Source organism: Alosa sapidissima, chromosome 8 (assembly GCF_018492685.1).
Source record: "Alosa sapidissima isolate fAloSap1 chromosome 8, fAloSap1.pri, whole genome shotgun sequence".
NCBI classification, from domain to species: domain Eukaryota; kingdom Metazoa; phylum Chordata; class Actinopteri; order Clupeiformes; family Clupeidae; genus Alosa; species Alosa sapidissima.
The window spans coordinates 16,890,639-16,912,834 of NC_055964.1; the positions used below are offsets into that span (position 1 = coordinate 16,890,639).

The following is a 22,196-nucleotide window of genomic DNA, read 5'->3' on the forward strand; positions in this document are numbered from 1 at the left end:
ATAAACTAGGCTACATAATGTCTTGTTCTTAAATGTTGGTAATTTAATTTAGACTATGTGAAGAGTAGAGATGCTGGGTATACTTTTAAATAATTTTCTATTTTCCCCACATAGCATGATTTATAGGTTTATTTCTTGCCATCATAGCCTGTATGACCATGCTTAGCCTACTGTTTGAGAATGGATACGGGTAGGTCTAGGGCATCTTGCTATTTATTCCAAGTCAGCTTGCCCTAGTTTCATAAGGAAAGGATCTACTTTGTAAGCACCCTGTTGCATCAATGATTGTGAACCAGAGACTTAGTTCTGTTATCTGGGCTCGCCATTTTTTTCTGACAGGCAGTGTTTGATGACACCTTACACGACAGGGTCCTTTCTCAGTACATTTTGAAAGCGTCGCGGTGAAAGAAGGTGGAGAAGCAGAGAGGAGGTGGGCGTATGAGCACGCTGCTAGAACCGAGTTAAAACAGTAATTTTCATTTTCAGTGACTTTACACCCCTTGCCCATAGATAAGTATTAGCGGCAGAGAAATGTTCGATTTTTGCTGAAAGTAGTTATGTAGTAACTGTTTGCAGTGGCCATTAACTGCCACTGTTTGCGTTAGTTAGCTGGGTGTGCTCAACCGACGCGTACGTTAGCTCCTTCAGTTGTAGCTAGTTAGCTAACTAGATGAGAAAATAATAACGTCACACGGTCTGCTGATTTAGCGACAAGTTGTCGGTTGGTCTGCATTACCTGACTGATATTTCATATCCCTTACCTAGCTCTATACATAAATTAATAATGCTAGCTGACATGAGAGAAATACAACATACCGGTTGGCCCTCCCTGTCTGCTTGCTTATTTATAGCAAGCTAGCCAGATTTAGCTAGCAACCATGGATAGCTAAGTGTGGTTTCTTTGAATATCCAGCTGAATTACATGGCATTTAGGAACATACGAATTGCTCATGTGTTTGAATTTTTTTCTAAGTAGTATTGTGTCTTTTCGTGGACCTAGCTATCTGTTCGTGCAACCTGCTCCTAAGGACTTTTTTACATGGTGGCTTGCTGTGGTGTCATATCAGCCGGTCCAAAGGGTCCTCCCTTGATTTTTATAGTGAGGTGCTGTTTTTATAACAACAGTTCTAGCAATGCAGGTGCATGTAATGGGCCAAGATGTGGGCCGGACAAACCAAAGATAATGTAGATGAAACACCTTTGAGCACTTCCTTCGGCTGGAAGTCCAGCTCGTTTCGCTCAGCTGTGCGACTGAGCCCTCCCTTTCTCATTGAGCATGCGCGCCGAAGCTTGTAAACAATGAGACCATTCCAGACTATCCCTAGCATTGTGTCTGTTTGAACATTTATTTTACGTTTTATTAAAGCGTTATATACAGCATGAGCAGCGGATATAACGGTAATTTTTGGTAAGTGGCTCGATGCGATTGCACCCTTCCGATGCCATCATGCCCACTTGAGTTGTCGAAACAGTGATAGAACCGTGGCATAGGGAATGGTGAATGATTAAAACACAAAAGCTGTCGTGTATCCCACTTGGGCGTGACATTGGAAAATATGTATATTTAGTCACTATATATAGTGTAGCCTTTTACAAGAGAATTATTGTAAGGGAAGTCGGTGTTTAAAATCGTGCGTCCAAATTTAAAACAGTTGGCTTTTCTTCCTAAATTGTATGTTGCTTGCCATCTTCGCTTATGGGTCTGGTTGCACAGCATATGACATCAAGAGACTACTGACAGTGTTTTGTGATGTGTGTTTATTTTTTGTAGTTGCAAGTTTAACTGCGAGACATTTCTCCGGTATAAGTTAGTGTTATGGTTCGGATGCCCCTTGCATGTCAGAATTCAAGATGTTTCACAGCCCATTTGCTCATGCATAGCACACTTAAGTTGCACATGGAATAGACGTTAACAAAGAATGTAATTGAATGAAAGTTCTGTAATCTTTATCGATTGTATACTCAAGTGCTGTAGTCTGTGAATTCAGAGTGTTTGATTAGTTACCTTTGGATTTGATTGGTTGGCTCACACAGTGCTATTTGTCATCCATCAGGTAGCTGCAGCATGGAGGCCACCCTGAGCAGGCTGCAGGGCCTGAGCGCAGATGAGCTGCGTGACGAGTTCGCCAAGGCCAACCTCAAGTGCGGCCCTATCACAGCCACCACCCGCGCCATCTTTGAGAGGAAGCTGGCCCGTGCTTTGGTGAATGAAGATGGCAGCACCAGCGCTGGCTCGGGCATTGATTCGGGGGCCTCCAACCCTGATTCGGGGGCCTCCAACCCATCAGCATCGACAGAGCCACAGGCCAGCGAGGACGGTGACTTTGGCTACGGCATGGGCCTCAACCCACCCGAGGAGGAGGCTCTGACGGAGAAGACGGCCGTGCTGGGCTGCGTCAGGGCCGACGAGGCTCAAATTGATGGGCAGACGCCCTCCAAGCCCACACAAGTGTCACCATCCTTCTACTATGGCGTGTGCCCACCATGGGAGGATGTGCTGGTCAGGACTGGTATGATGCTCCTCACTACATATTTCCTGGTTGGGTTCATTCAATCCTACATGGGTCCATTTTAGTCTTGCTAATCTGTGCCGTTCGAATGAATCATATGTGGCCAGCTACTGGTAGCCCTACGAATATTAGTGTGTGGATTGAAATGGCAGGTGTAAGCATGGGCAATCATTTACAGAATATCTGCATTATTAAAGATGCTGATAATGAGGCCTGGGTTAAGGGAGCAGATTTCTGATCTAGTTAATGGAGTCAGCAGTCTTTACGGTAACCCCCAAGCCAGTGAATGTGTTAAAAGTCTCTGAGATGCAATACAGTGACGTGTATAGATTTTGGCAAGGGCAGGAGGGCCATTGTATAGGTAGGGGCATATTTCAAAAGGGTCAGTAAAGTAACAGTCTGACATTTTGGAGCTTTCGGTATACATTGCCAACAGTTTTGAGAGTGTTAACCCACGTTTACTTGTTAATGTTGACGGCACTTTGCAGTGGAGTTTTCCGGTCTCCGGTGCTCCAAGTTGCTCAAAGTTTGTCTAAATAATGAATAATGACCGAAGACCTGTAAAATATTTTTGTTCAATTCCTATGATTGCATAATTTCTTTGTGCTTGGATTTGTATACTTTTAAAATGCTTTCTTTTTCATCTTCAAATACAATGATTTGTTAATGTTGAACCAATATTTGAGGTATCTACAGCATATGAACATGGAGAAATTAATTATTTGGTTATTTTCATAGGACAAAAATGGTATGTGTAGTTAGTTGGAACCTGAAAATCTATAGTTTTGGAATAGTTCCTTATTTAATTAGTTAGTGCCCAAAGTGTTAAAGTTGTACCATGTTTCCTTCATAGAGATAGAGACATTAGTTGATTGCATTATTACAGTATACCTCTGCTTCTTCACTCTTGTTCTAGAGGAACTCAATATCTATCTTGTTATTGTTCTTGAGGAACTCTATTTATCTTGTTCTTGTTCTTGAGTAACTCAATGCCTGGGCAGTTGTGTAGTTTTCTAATTATGGTCTACTCAGGAGGGTTATTCGTTGCCAGAGTTGAGTTTACAGCCATTTACATAGGATATAGCCTAATCCTTACAACCGGTTATAGGCTGCTTGTTGAAAGATTTAGTTTGTGATTCTGAATAAAGCTCTTGCCGGTTGGTTCATCCCTGTCAAGGTTACTTATGTAGATTTCAAACGGAAATTAAACGGGTCAGGACAGTAATATTGTATTGGAGGCTGTGTGCACTTTTTGATAAATTCAGCAAGTTGTTCCTCACACTCCTGTTCAGTGTTTGCCCTCAAACAAACTCAGGTGTTAGGACGATGTACAATCTCCCTCCCTTACATGGTTTGTTTGTTTAAAAGTACATTTAGTGGGAAAGAACAACTTTTTAAAAAAAAATGTTGTCGAGTGGCATGTTAGTCTCAGGAAGAGCTCAGGGAACAGCTTGACCCAGAGTCAACGCTGGGACATCCTGCAGTAAAGCCCAGCTGTAATACCTGTTATCTTGGCCTCAGAGGTGCTACAAGGGTGTTGGGTTACTTGGCTGCTCTGATATGGTGGCTGGAAGTGTCTGTGCCTCTGCCTGTGCCTAGCATAGTTTGAGATTCACACTGACCTCTGTGGTCGCGCTGTGGACGTTTCGAGACTTTATTTCTGTTCCGTTGCAGAGGAGGCCTAACACATTAGTTTAATAAGGGATTATGAGCTCTGTTGTGCAAGGGGCCCCTCTTTGGTTGCTTTATAATTATGTAAATTCATAATTTAGTCTGGTTGATTTTTTTTAATTGAGTGCCCTGTGCAGTCTTTCAACCCATTTCATATTATTAACGACATTCTGCTTTTGTCTCACCGCTTTTAAAAATTTCCAAAGGAAAATGAAAATGCCTCTGTTCTTGTAATACGCTGAGCTATTGTTGGCTATGAATAATGCTTTCATGCTGCCCGTTGCTGTAGGTTTATGGCCATAGATTGTTGGCTGAATTGCTTTCTGTTTCTTTTCTCTCCTCTAAAGATAGAGTACATGTGTACAGTGAAAAGAAAGAAGCTCTGCAAGTGGTGAAGATGATGAAAGGGGCTCGATTCAAAGCCTTCACCAGCCGTGAGGATGCAGAGAAGTTTGCCAAAGGTGTCTGTGATTACTACCCCTCTCCCAGCAAAGCCATGCCATGCATCTCGCCTGTCAAACCAGGCCTCTTTGCTAAGGGTGAGTGAGGGGGTGATGTTCACAGTGCAGTTGTTCCTGAAAGGCCATACTACATATTTGGGGACACACATTGACAAAATACCATCAGTTGTCCATGGTGGCTTGTTAAAGTTTGGCTGAATATGGAACGACACTATAGAAGAACGCTTCTCCTCTCTCTCCCACTAAACCCTTACAATAGACAACAGCTCTGGGATGGAGACGGACACGATCAACAGGGAGAAGGCAAACAGTTTCAAGAGCCCGCGCACACAGGACCTGACTGCCAAGCTGCGCAAGGCCGTGGAGAGGGGCGACGAGGTGGCCTTCGCTGAGCTGGTCTGGAGCAATCCACGCTATCTCATCGGCTCAGGGGATAATCCCACTGTGGTGCAGGTGAGCTGTGTGTGTGTGAGAGAGTGATGTCAGGGGGCTCAGGAGAGAGATTTTCTTTTTTGGAGGTGGAATGCAGAAGTGGAGATAAAGAAGTTTTACACGTCAGATAACATTTTTTTTATATAAAGGAACTAGCTGAAAATGGTGCATTCAACCTGACTACAAACAGGACCATTCAAACTGGAATAAAGTGGAGTTGTGTCACTGCAGTGTCATACTGCAGTTCACCATTCACCATACAGTTTAGGCTCTTTGCCGTCCCAGTCAGATCTCGGTGGCTCAAATAACCAAAAACAGAGCCAAACCCCCCTCCCACCCCAGGTGTTAACACTAGTGTTGTATCGTGGGCCTTGTTCTACAGGAGGGCTGCCGATACAATGTGATGCACGTGGCTGCTAAAGAGAACCAGGCTGGGGTGGCCCAGCTCCTGCTGGACACGCTGGAGAACCCCGAGTTCATGCGTCTCATGTACCCCGACGACCACGAGGACATGCTGCGGAGACGCATCCGCTACATCGTGGACCTGTACCTCAACACTCCGGACAAAGCCGTGAGTCCATCAACACCAAGATGTTTGACTCGTCTCTTTCTCTGCATGTCTCTACATTATTTCTTCTTAGTCTGTGTCTGTTTCATTTCATACCTCTCTGCCTTCTCATTTTTTTCTGTCCTCTTTATAATTTTTTCCTTGCCATGCTTTCTGTCCTCTCTTATTCTGTACACCTGTTTTCTTCATCTCTCCATTGCATTAAGAAAAGATAAAGATTTGGTTATATTTTGTTTCTGTTGCATTTCAGGGCTTTGAGACACCACTTCACTTTGCCTGCAAGTTTGGCTGCCCAGAGGTGGTGAACGTTCTCTGCTCCCACCCTGACACTGACAAACACTGCAGAAACAAGTATGACCAGAAGCCATGCGATGTAAGGGACTGTTTATCTATGGTGGTTTGTGATTTGTTTTGTTTATGCAAATGATTGTTATGTTTATGTTTCATTTTCCAGTCTTTTTGTTTTGTACCAACCACAGACTAATCAGTTTATGTTGTTGGGTCTTTGTCAGGTCATATGTGAAAGGAAAAACAAAACTCAAGAAGTGAAGCAGAAGATTTGTGAATATTTAGAAGGTACGGACCCCTTTGCCCGGCAATAAAAGCTTTGAGCATACGATTGTTTACTTCTTATTGTTGCTGGAAGTTGAGCGTGTCTCCCTCTCCCGACCCAGATCGCTGTTATGTGCCCTTATTGAGGGCGACGGACAACTCCTCCCAGCCGGTGATTGGAACTCCATGGTCCCCTGAGCCCTCTGAGCCTTTACCCTCCATGCTGTCTAGAAGTCCTATGGACCCCGTCATGGCGGTCAAAGCCTACGCTGGGCCTCTGAGTCCATCAAAGGTAACAATTTTCTCACTGTGCCATTATATCAAGTAACAGCTTTGGTCTAAGATGGAGGAATTTGAGAGAATTGTTAGTACCGGTAATGCAGTTAGGAAATGGCTCAGGGTGCCATGTTGTTTTAGTATGGTAGCATTATATGGAAAAGGAATTTTGGAGTTAACAGTGACCAGCTTGGTGGAGGAGTTCAAGACCTTTCTGGAGATGACTGTCACAGTCTTAGGATCTAGTCACTAGTGAAAACATGGAAGAAGTGGAATCCACGGGATACAGTTAAACATGCTCAAGGTGCATTGTAACATAGGGATATTGTTGGGCAGGTGAGGAGTGGAAGAGCTCGTTTTGGTCTTGGTGCCTATTGGAAAGCATGGGGCAAGGCTACAGGCTGGGCTCGAAATTAATGATGTCCCGACGTCCCGGGGACCATAAAAAATGCTTCCGGGACACAATAGATGATGTCTGGGACAACTCTGGGACAGTAGAAAAAATGGCAAAGCAAATTTCAAAATAGGTACTTTTTCCCTAAACTGTTCACATGGGAATCTAAACGTATCTTTCTTGTCTGAATAAAATACAGAATCTGACCTATACAAAATTTGACCTGGCGTGACGGGCAGCTGGCAAAAGCAGCGTTAGCCAGCTGATCTGTAAAGAAGCGGTTTTGTACACGCAGCCTTACAACACTGTTTAGGCTACTGCTCTTCAAATCACTGTAGGCTACAATGTTATTTTTGGTACAAATATAGTAAGATACCCAAATGGGCTGGGTGCTTGCGTTTCCTTAGGAATCTGCCGTATTGGTTAAATGAATATTGTGACTTATAGGCCGACACAAAAATAGGGCAAGGGCGGTAGGCCTAATGGGTCACTTTCCGATATAGAGGTTAACTTACCTAACTAGCAGGCAGGTAAATGGCATTTGTTTTCATGACATTGTGAACATTTTTGACTGATAGTGTAGGCCTAAGGTTACACTGGTGTTCTAAAAAAAAAAAACGAGATGCCAGTCCTCTCTGACTAAAACGGTACGTGTTTTCTGTCATTGACAGACAAACGTCACCAATATCATGCTGAGCTAAATAGCCTACTGCAACTGCGATTTGACAACGATAGTGTTGCAAGGTAGCCTATAACAATGAAAACAGTTATTTAAGTTAGCATTTGACATTTCGCTGTGGCAGTTCTAAGGGGTGTCCAAACTGCGGCCCGCCACGCACTTTAATCCGGCCCGCCAAGCATTTATTAGTTTATCAAATTATTAAAATAGGCCGCTCGCTATTTTTTCCAGCAATAGACGACGTTGTGGTTAACTTTAGGCTACTGCAAACTGCTTTACACTCTTCTTAGAGAACGTTTACAATGTCAAAACAGCTTGTTACATCGAGATACATATTCTAACTACGTTTTGCTAATTCATTTAATTGGGAACGCATTTGAGGGTGAGGGCGTGGCAGGAGAGTAGGCTAGCCTATCTGACAGCTTTGTGGTAATTTCCCACGCTAGGCTACTTATTGTTTTCACTGAGATCTGTGGCCATGACATCACACCAAACTGACATTGAAATTAAAGACACGTGAAAATAGATTATTGACGGAATGTTTTACAACCCTGTCCGTCAAAACGATGGACAATGAATGTCTAGTGCAACCTCAAAAAAGAGCCAAAAGCGCAATCTCTGAAAATGAGTGTTGTGTGAAACAGCAGATGATTAATGAAATGGTGTTTAATAAATTGTTCAGAACTGACATGGTGGACCAGAACGAGTTAATTAAGTGATGCAAGTTACTGATTATTATGCTGTTTATTATGTAGAATGGGAAAAAACAAGAACTTGAATTTGGGACACTGGTGTTTAAGTCCGGGACAGTGCCAAGTAGAATTCGGGACACTGAGAAAAAAAGTTAATTTCGAGCCCTGGCTACAGCACAGGAGAAAAGACAGATGGTAACCGACTCTCTTCGCGAGCAAGAAGGGGAAAGCTAGACAGTGTTTCAAGCGAAACAAGGGCAATGGATGAACTGATGAGACGTTGAGATCAGCTGGAGAGAACTATAGGCCAAGGATGCTAACCGTTTTAAATTCATTGTAGGAGCCACATATGATGTTCTTCCTACTCCACAGAACCTAGTGAAGATGGAAGCAGCAAGCTATGTGTGGGCCATGGCTCTTTTAAAGCATATTCTGACCCAGGGTCACTACACCTGGAGACATAATCAGGTTTTAAAACCACTGGCATATATATGCTTGAGAATCAGAGAGTTTTTGAGATTAACTCTTTGCCGGTTAGCGACAGGGATAGAAGAAATTGTTTTGTGCAAGAGGGACAGAAAAGTGGGCATTGGGCAAATACAAGCACTACAGGAAAATGGGGCAAAGCACTGAATTGGAAACTCCTGGTGGATGTTGAAAAGCAACTGCAAGTTCCACATTGTATTGATGTGACTATTTTGAGACCAGATGCGGTGTTGTATTCTGAATGTGAGCACATCGCTGACTTTATTGAGCTAACTGTTCCCCTCTGCAGATGTGATGGAGGAATTCTATGAAAAAAAGAACTGGTACTGAAAGTACGGGTAGCAGAAGCAAGGGGCTGGCAAACATAAAGCGCTTTCAGACATACTTGTAAGACCGGAGGTTCTGCGGATGTTAAACGGTGGGGCCGTATATCTGAACGACATAAACGGTCATATGGAAGTCCGAATTTAGCCGGTTGTTCCACTACCCCCCCCCAGTATTTCCTCCGGACATTATGTAATTGTGCTGTGTCTGAACGAAGCGTAGAACATGCGGTTAAAATTAACACCTAGTGAGAGGGCGTGTCGGTGACGTTTCTTTCGTGCATCCATGTGGTTAAATCTGACTTAAATGCCAGTGTTATGATGGAGTGGCATAGTGCTGTCCAGAAAATCCTGGAAAGATGCAGACATCACGGAGCTACTGTCCATGAGGGCAGACAGCATTGTGATAGAACACATGAAGGGAATGGCAAGAGACACGTTGATGTAGCCTACAACTGCATCGCAAAGGAGAGCCTTTACGGGTACAACACGCGGCGCGTTTGTGGCTGCCTGAAACCTGTTGGTTATGAGTGTTTTATCTTGCATCCTGTTGTCAATTCACTTTTCAATTTAATTTCACTTATAGAGCGCCAAAACATTACACATGTCTCATGGCGCTTTACAGAGTGTTAGACAATCAGAGAAAAGAAAAGAGGCCCATGGGCAACAGGGGCGAGGAAAAACTCCCTAGATTGGAGATACATATACGAAGAAACCTTGAGCAGATCCACGACTGTTTTACAGAGGCTTGGTTGTTGATTGACTTCTGTGGCACCACAAGTTGTACCATGAAAGGGCCTGTACGGATCCCGGGTGTGACATGCGGCGCATTTGCAACTGCCACAAATCAATTGTGCATTGTCAGTCAATCTCTTGTCATGCTGTGTCATGCTGTGCAATGTGTGAAACGCTTGGCTGTTGATTTGTCACTGTGGGAAGTCCCCTACCTAAAGCACAAGGAATTTACCACCGTTCCTGTGTAGGTCAGAAATAAGAGAAACACAATTGCTATAAAATAGTAGAATATCATCAAATTTGAATTTCAACTAGGACTATTCTAGTCCTAATGATATTGGTTAGCAATACTGTTCACGGTTGTGTTGCAAAAAGCCAGCATTTTGCACTCAATACTTCTTGAAGTGAGCCTGTTAACAGTGTGGTGCATCTCTGGTTATATTCTGTATGATCAAATTTAACCCCCAACCCCCCCCCCCCCCCCCTCAGGCCGACGAATTCCGCAGAGCATGGAAGACGCCCCCCAGAGATCGTGCTGTACACTTCCACCACATCCTAAAGTCTGATCCCGACCGAGGAGCCGAGAGAGTGGGCAGGTACAGGATGGAGAACCTACCCTATGTTCCAATTTGCATACTTCTGTACTCTTACAATACCTAATAATAGTGCACAAGTGAATGCATGTCTGCACTCATATTAGGTATTGTTAGTACAGAAGTATGCAAATTAGAACACAGCCCTAGTCTTGTTCTAATGCACCATTGGCACACACACCCAGGAAAAGCTACTGAGACAAACATTGTTGCTCTTGCCTCTGACTCTGACAGTCTGTATGATCTGTTTGTTTCCAGAAATCTTGCCCATGAATTGGGCCATCCCTGGGCTGAGTACTGGGAGTTCTTGGACTCCTTTGTCGACCTGTCGTCTGCAGAGGGTCTCCGAAAGTTGGAGGAGCACCTGAGCAAGAAAGACTTCAGTGAGCGTGCCCACCGAGAGACCGGAGAAAACGAGACCAGCAACAGGTTCAGAACTCCATCACCAGGTAAACGAGTAGAATGCTTTTTTGAATCGAAAGGACCTGCTCTTGGTGAGCCTCTGTGGTGCTTAACATGTGGAGTGCTGTCACAACACGTTTAAAGGAGAAATCCGGGTTTTCACGTAGATCTCCGTTTGTCGAGGTCACAGAGTACTGTCGATACGGAAAACAAAACAAAAACAATCGGTTTTAACTAGCTCGAATTGCTAGAGCCAGCAGCTAACTGAACCAGGCAGCTACAGCGCTACACTCTGGGGGCATGTCTCATGTGCATGCCCCCAGAGTGTAGCGCTGAAAAAACAAATGAGAGAAGAATCTTGTGCGAAAGCTTTGGAAGGAAAGCCAATACAATCTGCGCTTAATGCACTCAAAATCAAAGTTTTCTCCAGTGTCCCATCTTGGACAAAAATACTTGATTTTACTGGTCATGTAAATGTATTCAGATCTCAGTAGTCATTGTTGAAAGTTCAATTCATTCTCTCCTTCTGTTATACAGGCAAGCCAAAAAAGTTCTGCAACTCCATCTCGGTTGGTGCTTTCCTGGACGAGGGCGATGACCTGAGCCTGGAGGAGATGAAGAACCGGCAGAACGCCGCCCTCACCAGCGTCTGCTCCAAGGACAACCTGAAGGGGGCAGTGGGCGGCCGTGAGTTCCACATCCTGCCTGTGTCACGGAGCGCCGACCTCATCGAGACGGCCGCCGAGCATGACCTCCTCTGCGCCTCCGACAAGAGCCTGCTCTCGTCCGCCAGCAGGAACGGCCTGTGTCCGCCCCCCTCTGGCACCAGCGCCGACCGGACTCAGAACGGGGACAAGGGCTCCCCTCGCGGCCTGTCGTCCTCCTCTGCCTGCCTGCTGTCCCCCATGTCCAACCTGATGGTGGAGTTTGAGCGCATGACACTACTGGACGAGATGGAGCGGCAGCCCCGGGAGCGGCGACGCAGTGGCGAAAGCTCCCGGCAGAAGGACGGACTCCTGAGGGACTCGTACTTGCCGGCGGCCGAGCTAATCTCCAGCGTGGGCCGCCTGTCGCTGGGCGCAGGCGAGGACTCGGTGTTCTCGGTGAGCTGCTCGGAGCGTGACTGCGGCTCGTGGAAGGGGCTGAGCGGGGGCAAGGGGGACGGGCTGGACGAAGGTGACCGGAGGCTGGAGGACCGGGTTAGCTCGGGGTCGGACGAGTACGTGTCGGCTGAGGAGAGCCTGGAGGGTGGGGGTCAGAGGACTAGGGGGCCCGTGGTTGAGCGCACTCTCTGCTCCAGGTCCAAGTCTTGGGACCACGGGGGCCGAGATATGAGCAGCTCAGGGTCATCTGGCTCCTACAGATCTCTGGATTCCCCTGACTTTATATTAAGGACGCCGCCCCGCTTTAAAAAATGTCTTTTCATTGAAGGGTAAGTGAATTATGTTCTTGAAGATAGTTGGACAACTTTCAAGTTTTAATGTTGTGGTATAACCTGAGATGTATGTGCTGAGCCAATGTAAGCTGATTCTGGTGCTTTTCTTAGGGATTCGCCAACCAAGCTGGACAGAGAAGTACTGTCTGCAGTAGAAGCCATAGATGTTGATCCCCTGAAATACCCCAGCATTTACAAATGGAAGAGCACAATGCAAACATACTCCCCCACTGAGATGCAAAGGTGTGTACCAAAGTCCTTATAATCTCTCTGTATGTAAACATTTTGTGCAATCAAAATGACAGGATGAGCAAGTACTGTAGATTTAGTTCAGTATAGATCTGGGTTGAGTTTCTAATTCTTAAGTGTTAATTAACACACACCTTGGTGTCTGTTTCCTGCGTTAGTTTCTCAACCATTTGTTTAAATCCAAAAGCAGCCATTTATTTGTGTGTGTGTGTGTGTGTGTGTGTGTGTTCTCAGAGACTCTCCAAACACTTCTGACGTTGTTGTTGATGATCTTTTAAAAACTATTGTGATTCTGGAAGTGGGTTGTTGCTTTGACATGTACATGGACCTGTGTTTCTCAGAAATGTTTTTTTAAATACCAGCCATTAACTCATGCTCTTTCAGTAGGTGGTTATAGCACAAAAATGGTTGTACTTATTTATGGTACCCTTGGACATGTTCATAGACTCTGTGTTAGAGGATTGCAAATTACTGGACTTAACAAGACAAAATCTAAGCAAATAGCCAAATACTGCTCTGTGTCAGCCATCATAGGCAGTCTGCATGTATGGAGAAGGCGGTGCCATCTCTACCCCTGATAATATGTATTTATCCTGATTTACCTGTAAAGCTGTAAGCACTTGCACACTGTTTGTGTTGCTGTGTGAGACACAAATGAGCTCTTTAATTAATATTTGGAATGCTGTGTTGTTGTAATCAGTATTGGTCATCCCAAATAAATGAATTATGTGTGTGTGTGTGTGTGTGTGTGTGTGTGTGTGCGTGTGTGCCTACCTACCTGCCTGTGTGCCTTTTTACAGGTGGCCGACCCCAGCCTTCGTGCGGCGGCCTCCTAAGGTCCAGACGTTCACCCCGGGCTCCCCCGTGAGCAGTCTGGCCTCCCCCCTCAGCCGCTGCAGCCCTTCCCGGTACACGCCGGGGTCGCCCGACTTCGGCAGCCCCGGCCGCTACAGTCCAGCACACGCCAGCTTCATCCAGCGCCTTCGCCTCAAGCACTTCAGCGACCCCCCAATTTAAGATGCACCTGCCAGCCCCCCTCCCCCCGTGCTGCACACCTCGCCAACCCGGGTGACTGCATAATGGATTCAATCACATCAGAAATATGCACAAGTGTCTTGAGGGTTTGTATTAACGATGTGGTACTCCGACATGTGATGTACAGATTTTTTTGGATGTATGTTCAGAATTTTTTCAAACTAGTCTCTTTACAGTGTATGTATGAGTGTGAGCTTTGTCAAAAATGACAGTAATAATATTATTTATAGAACATGGTGACATGCACTTGTGTCCTCGCTAAAAAAAAAGAAAAGATTTTATTGTTTAATAATGGAGAGAAAAAAAAGAAATGGGTTGCATTCAAAACATCCAATGTAAATCCTTGTGCGGACCCATTGCTTGAAAATAGTTTGTAAAAATTTAAGCTTAATGTGAGGAGAAAAAAGTGTGAAATTATTTTTGGTATATCTCTTACGTAGCACAAAATGATAAAAATTGTTTTTGTTTTGTTTATCTGTGTAAATGACTGCCAGTTCCTGTTTTTAAGTTCATGAATTTGAGAATTGCCTTAATTTTTCTGAGATGAGGGACAGCCTCCAGTCAGAATTTGCCACACCATGTCCAGAATCAGCCAATCGTGTTTTACCAATGCCTCCCTGTCCATATTTTTTAAATCCAATAAATGTGTTAATTTTTGTAGATACCTGAATGTTTTCGTTCACACAGTTATTATGCCATGCACCAAGCTGCAGCCATGTCACTTTATAAGTACAGTTTCTCAGTGACACACAAAAGCCATCCTCATGATGTCTCTTACCTTTCTGATGTTTGTGGGCTGTACATTGCAGGTTACTGAATTGTCTCTTAACATCTCTATAATATGAATGAATGTTCCAACAAAACTGCACAACTGTCTGAACATATCAACAACCAAACTTTGATATTTCAACTGAATGGTGCATTTCTAGAGATGGGGGGGGGGGTCCAAACCGCACCTTCTGTATCCTATGGTCACGTGGGACCTAACTTGTTGATCTTGGTCAGTGGTGTAAGTTGTGGTGTTGTGAATTTGAGTGAGGTATCTGTAGTCTTTTCTTAAGATTTATTAATAAAACTGAACAAAATGTTAGCACAGGGTATGAAATCAGGTCTGGTTTGTACTGCCTCTCAACATCAGTGTTAGCACCAGAGATGGGCAGATCATTTGTCAGCATTAATTAAGAATGTGGAATTTTCCAAATGTCAAGTCAATGTCTTTTTTTTTAATTGCCCTTACCTACCCTTTGCCTCATCACCTGGGGGTCAAACTAACAGATTTTCTTCTGTTAACCAGCTCTTATGTGGAAACCATTTGGGATAACAAATACTAGCACATTTGAAACGTGCCACTCTCAATGAGATATTCGTTTTCTGCTATGCTTTTGACCCAGTGGCTCAAAATGTACCTTTCACTTTGACTTTTACTCTGTTTAGCAGTAGGGGACCCTGGATTTTCCCCCCAAGCCCCTTTCCTGAGCCCACTTTACAAAAAAGGTCTCATTTTGAAGATTGTGTACTACTCACCCTCTGTCCCACCCTCCCTGCTACTCAATGTGGTGACAGCCTGGAATTTTGCTCCCTGCTTCATTCAGCTTTCTTAGTGCCTTTTTAGTATGACCATGTGTGGCAAACCCAGTTGTTTCACAGTGTTCAGGTTGCACTGATGACATCAAGGTTTCATAATTTTTGACAACAGCCCAATTTGAATAAAGTATAGTAGCACTGGTTTTATGCAGCATTTGAATACCTCTTACATAAGATTGTAAAAAACGTTTACAATTTAGTATGCTAATACAGTACATTAATGCCAGCCTTACTCCATTTTTTTTGGTTAAAGGCTTCGTAGTGCCAACATTGTGGTGCATTGGATTTGCTGTTTAATTGTTGATATTTTGATTATTTTTGATCTGGCTTCCCCATTGCATGCATTTTTAGTCCAATTTTATTACTGTATATGTCAAAGGAAAGTATTTGATGTACTTCTGAGGAACGAATAAAACAGTGAACACCATTTTGAGCTCCTTCATGTGGTATCTTAGAACTGAGTTGTAAATGGGCTTTGGAGCTAATGCCTTGTGCAAAACACAAATGAAAAAAAAAAACATCTGTTGGGAACTTAAAATCTATTGTATTTGGCACTTTTGGAAATTAACATTTCACAAATAACGTCAAATTTTCCACCATTATTAAATTACATTTTGAACATCTAAAATATCTCAACCGATGAATTAAGCAAAACTGGAGTAGTTGTCATAGGTGTATTTCCTGAAGAGACATAGAGGAAGAAACACATTAACATGCTTCAACTCTATTGCACGCATATCAAGGACAGGAGTCATTATTTCGCAGGCAAACCATCAACATAATATATGAGCAACAATAGCCAAGTTATCAGACAAATGTTGGTTTGACTGAATCCCCTCCATTGTCCTCCTGAATGACAAGACACTTACTTGCATTCATATTCAGAGCTCCAGTAATCCAGAAAAAAATATGCAAACACTATTTTCCCCCATACAACTTTCCCATACCCATTTTCGTACAAAACCCAAGTTAATACAAGGTGGTGTAGTGTCCTGAATGTAATTGACGAAAAAACATGGCATTAGGTAGGTAAACTACTTGCCTTATCATCATCATCAATACAAAAATAGCAACAAAACAGTTGTCACACTTTCAAGACACTTAAGGAGAATCAATAACAAAACAAAAAAAAAAACAGCAAAAACAAGCCACAGCCTCCAGCTGAAGCGGCAGTCCCACATGGTGAGTGGCCGTGTGGCGTCAGGTCGACGTGAGCTTGTCTGGGGGCATGAAGCCCGAGTCGCCCAGCACCTTGAGTGCTACACGGCCACTGGGCCTGATGGTGAGCCAGGTGATGCTGCCGTTGCTCAGGCCCATACGCAGCCAGCCTTCGGGGGGAAACTGGAGAGCCCTGCAACACACGAGAGGTCTTCATCACAGAGCTTGGGACACAAACTCAATACAAGAACACAGAATATACACAGCCCGTCCTCGTGCTCTAAATACCAGTATGCCATTGATAAAACGTTCCTTATTGTATGCAAATACAATTATTGTGCAAGGCGAATGCTTTCTGTAGAGTTACGACTTACCAGTCAAGCAGACATTTCCTAGAATTGACTTATTCAATACATAGTATTGACCTGACACCACTAAGGTCACCAAAGTGTTTGCTTTCAATACTGACACACAGGTGGAGTGCACATTAGGTATGAGTGTCACAACAGAGAGCTGATAGAGCAAAATAGCAAAGATAGAACAGCGAATATGATGACTGGGCCCCGTTATCCTACAGAGGGAGAGGGGGTGAGCTGCGGAACCCATACTGATGGGGGGGTGGGGGGGGCACACACCTGCACACAAAATAGCGGATGACATTGGCATGACAGACGATGATCTCATAGCTGTCCTCCTTCTGCTTGACGTCGGCGCGGTGGATGTAGCGGCGGAAAGCGGCTTCGATCCGGGCCCCGTCCTCGTGGTACTGCTGGGATCGGGTACACAGGTTCACACACCGCGCGCACGCACGCACAGACACACGCACACACAACACAAATGAGGACCTCAGGGCCCTCTCATTCCTTTGGGCTCATGACAAGGAATACATGGCGGCCCCCATGTGGTATTCACTATGTCAGTGCACCGGCCTTATGAGAGGACTGCTGCTTAGATGGTGATGTTAGGTTAGTGTATGGAGATCTAAAAGGTTAGGAGCTAGAGTTCTAGATCTAGGGATCTAGAGTCTGGCTGATAAATGACACAAAATAACCATGGGCTCTTGCAGCACACGGGAGTGACACTGAGGTGGATTGCATGAACCGTACCACTGCATCAGGCTTCCAGTGGCCAACAGGGGGGACTGGTCGGATGGGAGCTCCTTCCCTCAGCAAGTCACAGCTCAACAGTTCTACCCCTGCAGTTTTCAAATAGGAACTGTTAGGCACTGTGCATGTTTTAAGTCTTTAACATGTTTGTAGTCACAAGGATGTGGGAAGTAAATGCTGATGTTACAAAGGAGCAATCCTCTGCAAATGACAACTATCCTTAACACAGCTGAATGCTGACCTACAACCAGCATAACAGTAGCAACTTCTTCTGACCTGGGAGGTGTTTGCTTATGATGCGAGCAGTTTCTGTAGCCCTTGTCATGGAGGAGTGCACAAGGATATCATACTTCAGTCCCAAAACCGCCAGTCTCTGTCCTGTCAACTCTGCCTGCTCGCGACCTGAGGAAAAGAGAGAGGTAGAGAGATAGAGAGAAGTGCTTTAGCACGTCCTTGAGCTTGAACTTACATTGTTTCAGACTAAGCCAGACTTCCACTACCCATACCCAGTGGGGTGAGAAACCGCTCCTTGTCTTCGCTGCCACTGAGATTGTACTGGGAGTGGCGAATGAGGAGGATATGACGGGTGGCCTTTGGTTTGTTATTCTCCACCTCTGTTGCCAAGTCATCACCTGTGCTCTCCTTTTTCTTTCCATTTAATAGTGAAGCAGGGTCCCTCCTATGTGCAATAAGGAAGTAGTGCAAGCAATTAGTAGGCTGAAAATAAAAATGGGCTTATTGGGCAACCCTTACTTCTTGGTTTTACTTTAAAACCTGGTTGTTATATGGAATGTGTACATCAACATATTCAACAATTATTTTGTGGTTGTGTTTTCATGTAGATTTAACTTCCATTAAAGAATCTATTTTCAATAAATTGCAAAAACAATACTGGTAAAGCCAATACGCTACTCTGGGACCACTGCCACTAGCAAATCAACAGAAAATTAGCATCTCTCTCAAAGACTTTGGACGATCTTTCTTCATAGTGCTCAATGAAGATATGTTGGGGGCCTATGTGTTGCTTTTTGTGATCACTTGTTTCAGTTCCCCACTGAAGCAACAATATGTCACATCACCAGGATGCAATGACTTCTGAGTGATTTATTAAGTCAACTTAGGCCAAAGACCTGGTAATGCTCACAGGCAGACTAAGTTACTATCTGATCTGATTGTAACAGTTGTTTCACTGAAGCTGACATTTCAACCCTGAACATGACATAACATTAGACAACACAGACATACTTATCCCAGTTGGAATCCCAACCGTTTCCACTCGGTTGCACTGAATTGTTCCCCGATAACAATACGCTTGGCTGAGCTGCGTGAATAATTGCGAGGCCAGTTTTGAACCATTGCCGTTCCCCTTGCGTCTCCCCAAAATATCCCCTCGATTCAGCTGCCGAAGCAGCATATACTAACACGCCTGAGCCGCCCGCAAAACCACACATTAACCTAACTGCCCTCCGAAACGACATACTGGTAGATTTCCCAAATGCCAGGCAATTCACCTGTTTCCTTAAGGGAATATATAGCTAATTCTGTGCGCACAAAGAGCTGGAACAGCTAGCTACTTAGCTTATGACGCACAAAGGATAAACGTTGGACACCTCCGGTCAGCTAATATGCTAGCAGCTAGCAAGCCAGTTAGATGCTTCGGAAGTGTCAACCATCGGCAGCAAGACTATGTTCGTAACTCTCACATCACCGTTCCTCTTTCGAAAATATTTGCATTGTTTTAGGGAAAATAAAATACTAAGCACTTGTGGTTCGGGAGTGTCCGACAGCTAAAGTTAGTTTTTTAGGATAGCTAAAAATAAAGTTGTCACTATGCTAAAGACTCAGGGGAGGCAAAAGACCAAACTCATACGGTGGCTCGTTAACGTCAAACAGGACGGATACAATAGTTACCATAACATTTCCTGTCACTAAATCAGCTCCCGTTTTAATATTTCGCCGAAGTATTACGTTGTAGTAAAACAATTAACGGTTAGATCGTTGTGGTTATTTTAGACTATAGCGGTAGCAGTGAGTACTTTCTCTGTCGTTTGTAAGATATTGCAAATAATGCAGAATCGTTGACTTGTGGTCTTGCCAGCGCGCGTTCACCAAAATATTCTCTTTACTCTGCACTATTACTACTCACCAGCAGAGGGTATGTGGAACTCATTACTAAAGTATATCATTTTCAAACATGTCCTCTTTTCCAGTCGCTAATGCTGTTTTGTCACCTCTGCCTGACTTTATGCTAGAAATTCCATTCCATCTTTTTCGTAAGCTTACACTGGAACATTATTACTTAAATCCACACTGAATACCATTCTCTCTAGCCATCGCGGCATCTAACCAAGGTTAATTCTTCAAGACTAGTTGCAACACTTTAACGGAGCGCACACCTCTTGGATTTGCATAGAAGAGGCTCCACCTTTCAAGCAGTGCAGTGACCTCAGCAGTGGGTTGGATTGCTAGGGTGGGATTTTCAGCCTCTTGAGCGCCGTGTATTTCTGACTGCCTGTCTAACGACCTTAGAGAAAATTAACGGTAGCAGCGGCGACGAACTAGCGAAACCTTACGTGTTCAAGGGTTGCACTGAACAGACCTCCAGATTTATGCATCCACGATAGGAATAAATAATTAAGGAATGTGGACATTACAGAATGCCCAACAGCGCTGGAAAGAGATTTAAACCCACCAAATATATCCCGGTGTCCACTGCAGCTACTCTTCTTGTTGGATCCACCACTTTATTCTTCGTTTTTACGTAAGTTCCGCAGTCTTATTTGTGGGAATATGTTTGAACCCATTAATTCAGTTACTGTAACGTATATGGTGATTCAGAATTTTCTTGTTGGATTGAATCGTTGCTTGCGCTATTTCTGTAAAGTTTCTGACAGGTCGAGTCCACAATGGGCCGATGTTTTCTCAGTTGATTTTCCGATGCTGTAGCTAACGGTAACCTGAATATATTTGATGGGCATGGGCTACCTGTTGTAGTTATTATTTCAATTGTTAATTCCATCAGTAGTTAGGCTGTTACGAGCACAGATTTTGCTTCATTCAATGGAATCAGTTACGTGAAGGAAAACTTTAGCATTCCACATGACTAACGTTAGCTGGTTCAACAGCTATAGAGCTATAACTTTTGTGTTGTGTTTGACCAAGTGTGAGCGGTGCATCATCTTTCACGGAATATGTTGCAGAGATCACTCTGGCAAAGTTAACAGCAGCCTACGTCTTTCCTTCAGAAAGCGTTAAGATGTTCACCCGGCCCCGTATCAGTCATCGCAATGAGGGATATTACGAAATGGCACCATAGAATGGCACACTCGTTTGACTCATTTGACCATAAGTATGATTTGGTACTACAAGGCCACATCAGTCGGCGCCGGTTGTTGGTTGTATCGTTTTTCAACACCTCTTGTCTAGCAATGTTTCTATGAAGCTATACTGCCTGATCGGTTACCAGATCTGAGGAAGAGACACTACCTTCTTATTTGAGAAGCACATAAAGAAAGAGCAGTGTTTTGATCAGGGACACTGATCTTTGAGGTGATCACCTTGCAGTAGCCTATTGATTACAGCTATAAGCATACTGGCAACATTGTTATGGACCCTTTCAAGAGAGTTCCATTATCAGCATCATAGTTGGCCCCACAAGACTTCCTTTTTAACATTCCATATGTTATCTTAATGCAGAGGAAGTAGATTGGGGCCCAAATAGAACGTTCAAGCATTGTTTTTGTTTACCTTGTTGAAAGGGTCTATAGTGATTGGGTTGCTGATATGTTGGTGTTTGCTTGGCCATGTGAGATATTTCATAATGCAGGCCTAGTTCTGTTTATTCTGCTCAGACCATGACTGGGATCCAAACTGTTCATTATTTCATCGGTTCTTCATTTATTTGGTAGAATATACAGCTGTGCACACAAACCTAGTAGGCCCCTAGTGCTACTATTTGTGTTGCCTGCTAGTACAGTGAGTTTGCCCTTTTACAGTTCTCTGTGAATATGCATAGATTAAAGTTATACATGTTAGGGCAGACATATGAATGGTCAGTTGCTCCGGAGTGGCATGTTCTTTCAAACCATATTGGCTTTACAAAGAAACACATAAAGAGCAATTAATGGAGGGTAAATTGTAATAATTACATTAGTCTGATCCTATAGAACACACTGATTCAAGAAAGACTATACTTCTTGACAATATAAAAAAATTAATCTCCTTCATTTTACTGCAGTATGCATTCACAGTGCACATGCAACGATTTTTGTCTTGTTTTGTTCACATGCGTTTGTTTTGTTGTGGATCCTTTTTACTTTGTACCTGATGGTAAGATAATGCAAAAAGTCAAGTTGATGTTGATGATGAAAGTTCTGATGTCCAAGGGGTGACAAGTCATCTGCCACTGGTATCTCTCTCTCCCGTTGTTGCTCTGTTTTCCCTTTTTGCACCCAGCTGCATGTGACTGGACCCTAGCAACACATTTCGGGGCCGGTTTCCCCCAGCAGATGGGTGCCTGGGGAGATTAGGATTTTACCCCAATGCTCTTTGATTCCCCCCGATAAATATCTGAAGGATTGGGGAATGTCTGAATCACTAAGAGGGATATCACATGCCGTGCACGGGCCTTGCACTATGTCCTCATTCACTCTTACCACACAACCCAGAACCCCTCTCCACCCCTCCACACACACACACACACCATCTCCACCTCCAGCCCCGTCCATCGGTGCAGCGGCACATGCTCCACGTTCCGAGCGCAGTCTGCAGACCAGCCGGCCCCTCCAAGTCATGGTGAGGGGAGAGTGAGTCACGGGCCACGTGAGCGCCCTTTTCATCAGCCCGTGCGGAGGGG

General features: G+C 44.2%; 3 protein-coding genes across 8 annotated transcripts in view; 2 read left to right on the forward strand and 1 right to left on the reverse strand.

Annotated features, from left to right (window-relative positions):
* Positions 1-299: 299 nt before the first annotated feature.
* ankle2 (ankyrin repeat and LEM domain containing 2) lies at positions 300-15,504 on the forward strand. Of its 3 annotated transcripts, none has more exons than XM_042102041.1 (13): positions 300-430; positions 2,055-2,510; positions 4,529-4,720; positions 4,902-5,095; positions 5,457-5,645; positions 5,893-6,015; positions 6,155-6,218; positions 6,317-6,486; positions 10,269-10,375; positions 10,631-10,821; positions 11,312-12,206; positions 12,321-12,452; positions 13,259-15,504. In XM_042102041.1, exons 2-13 carry the CDS (start codon positions 2,066-2,068, stop codon positions 13,473-13,475), a joined length of 2,919 nt encoding a protein of 972 aa, XP_041957975.1. In that variant the 5' UTR covers positions 300-430; positions 2,055-2,065; the 3' UTR covers positions 13,476-15,504. The 3 variants fall into 3 exon arrangements, with proteins under 3 accessions (XP_041957975.1, XP_041957974.1, XP_041957973.1); XM_042102040.1 differs by having other exon boundaries at positions 396-469; XM_042102039.1 differs by lacking the exon at positions 300-430 and adding an exon at positions 501-1,408.
* Positions 15,505-15,601: 97 nt separating this feature from the next.
* pgam5 (PGAM family member 5, serine/threonine protein phosphatase, mitochondrial) lies at positions 15,602-19,422 on the reverse strand. 2 transcript variants are annotated; one of them, XM_042102050.1, is made up of 6 exons: positions 18,587-19,422; positions 17,848-18,020; positions 17,618-17,743; positions 17,342-17,430; positions 16,871-17,001; positions 15,602-16,428 (listed from the first exon to the last, which is right to left on the reverse strand). In XM_042102050.1, the coding sequence occupies exons 1-6, from the start codon at positions 18,817-18,819 to the stop codon at positions 16,278-16,280; spliced, it is 903 nt and encodes a 300-aa protein (XP_041957984.1). In that variant the 5' UTR covers positions 18,820-19,422; the 3' UTR covers positions 15,602-16,277. The 2 variants fall into 2 exon arrangements, with proteins under 2 accessions (XP_041957984.1, XP_041957983.1); XM_042102049.1 differs by having other exon boundaries at positions 16,871-17,004.
* A 382-nt stretch (positions 19,423-19,804) lies between these two features.
* Positions 19,805-22,196, forward strand: part of zdhhc8b (zinc finger DHHC-type palmitoyltransferase 8b) — a 51,284-nt gene continuing 48,892 nt past the window's right edge. For all 3 annotated transcript variants that reach the window (XM_042102042.1, XM_042102043.1, XM_042102044.1), the window contains exon 1: positions 19,805-20,102. In XM_042102042.1, coding sequence (XP_041957976.1) covers positions 19,999-20,102 — 104 coding nt within the window. In that variant the 5' untranslated portion in view covers positions 19,805-19,998. The remainder of the gene's footprint in view (positions 20,103-22,196) is intronic.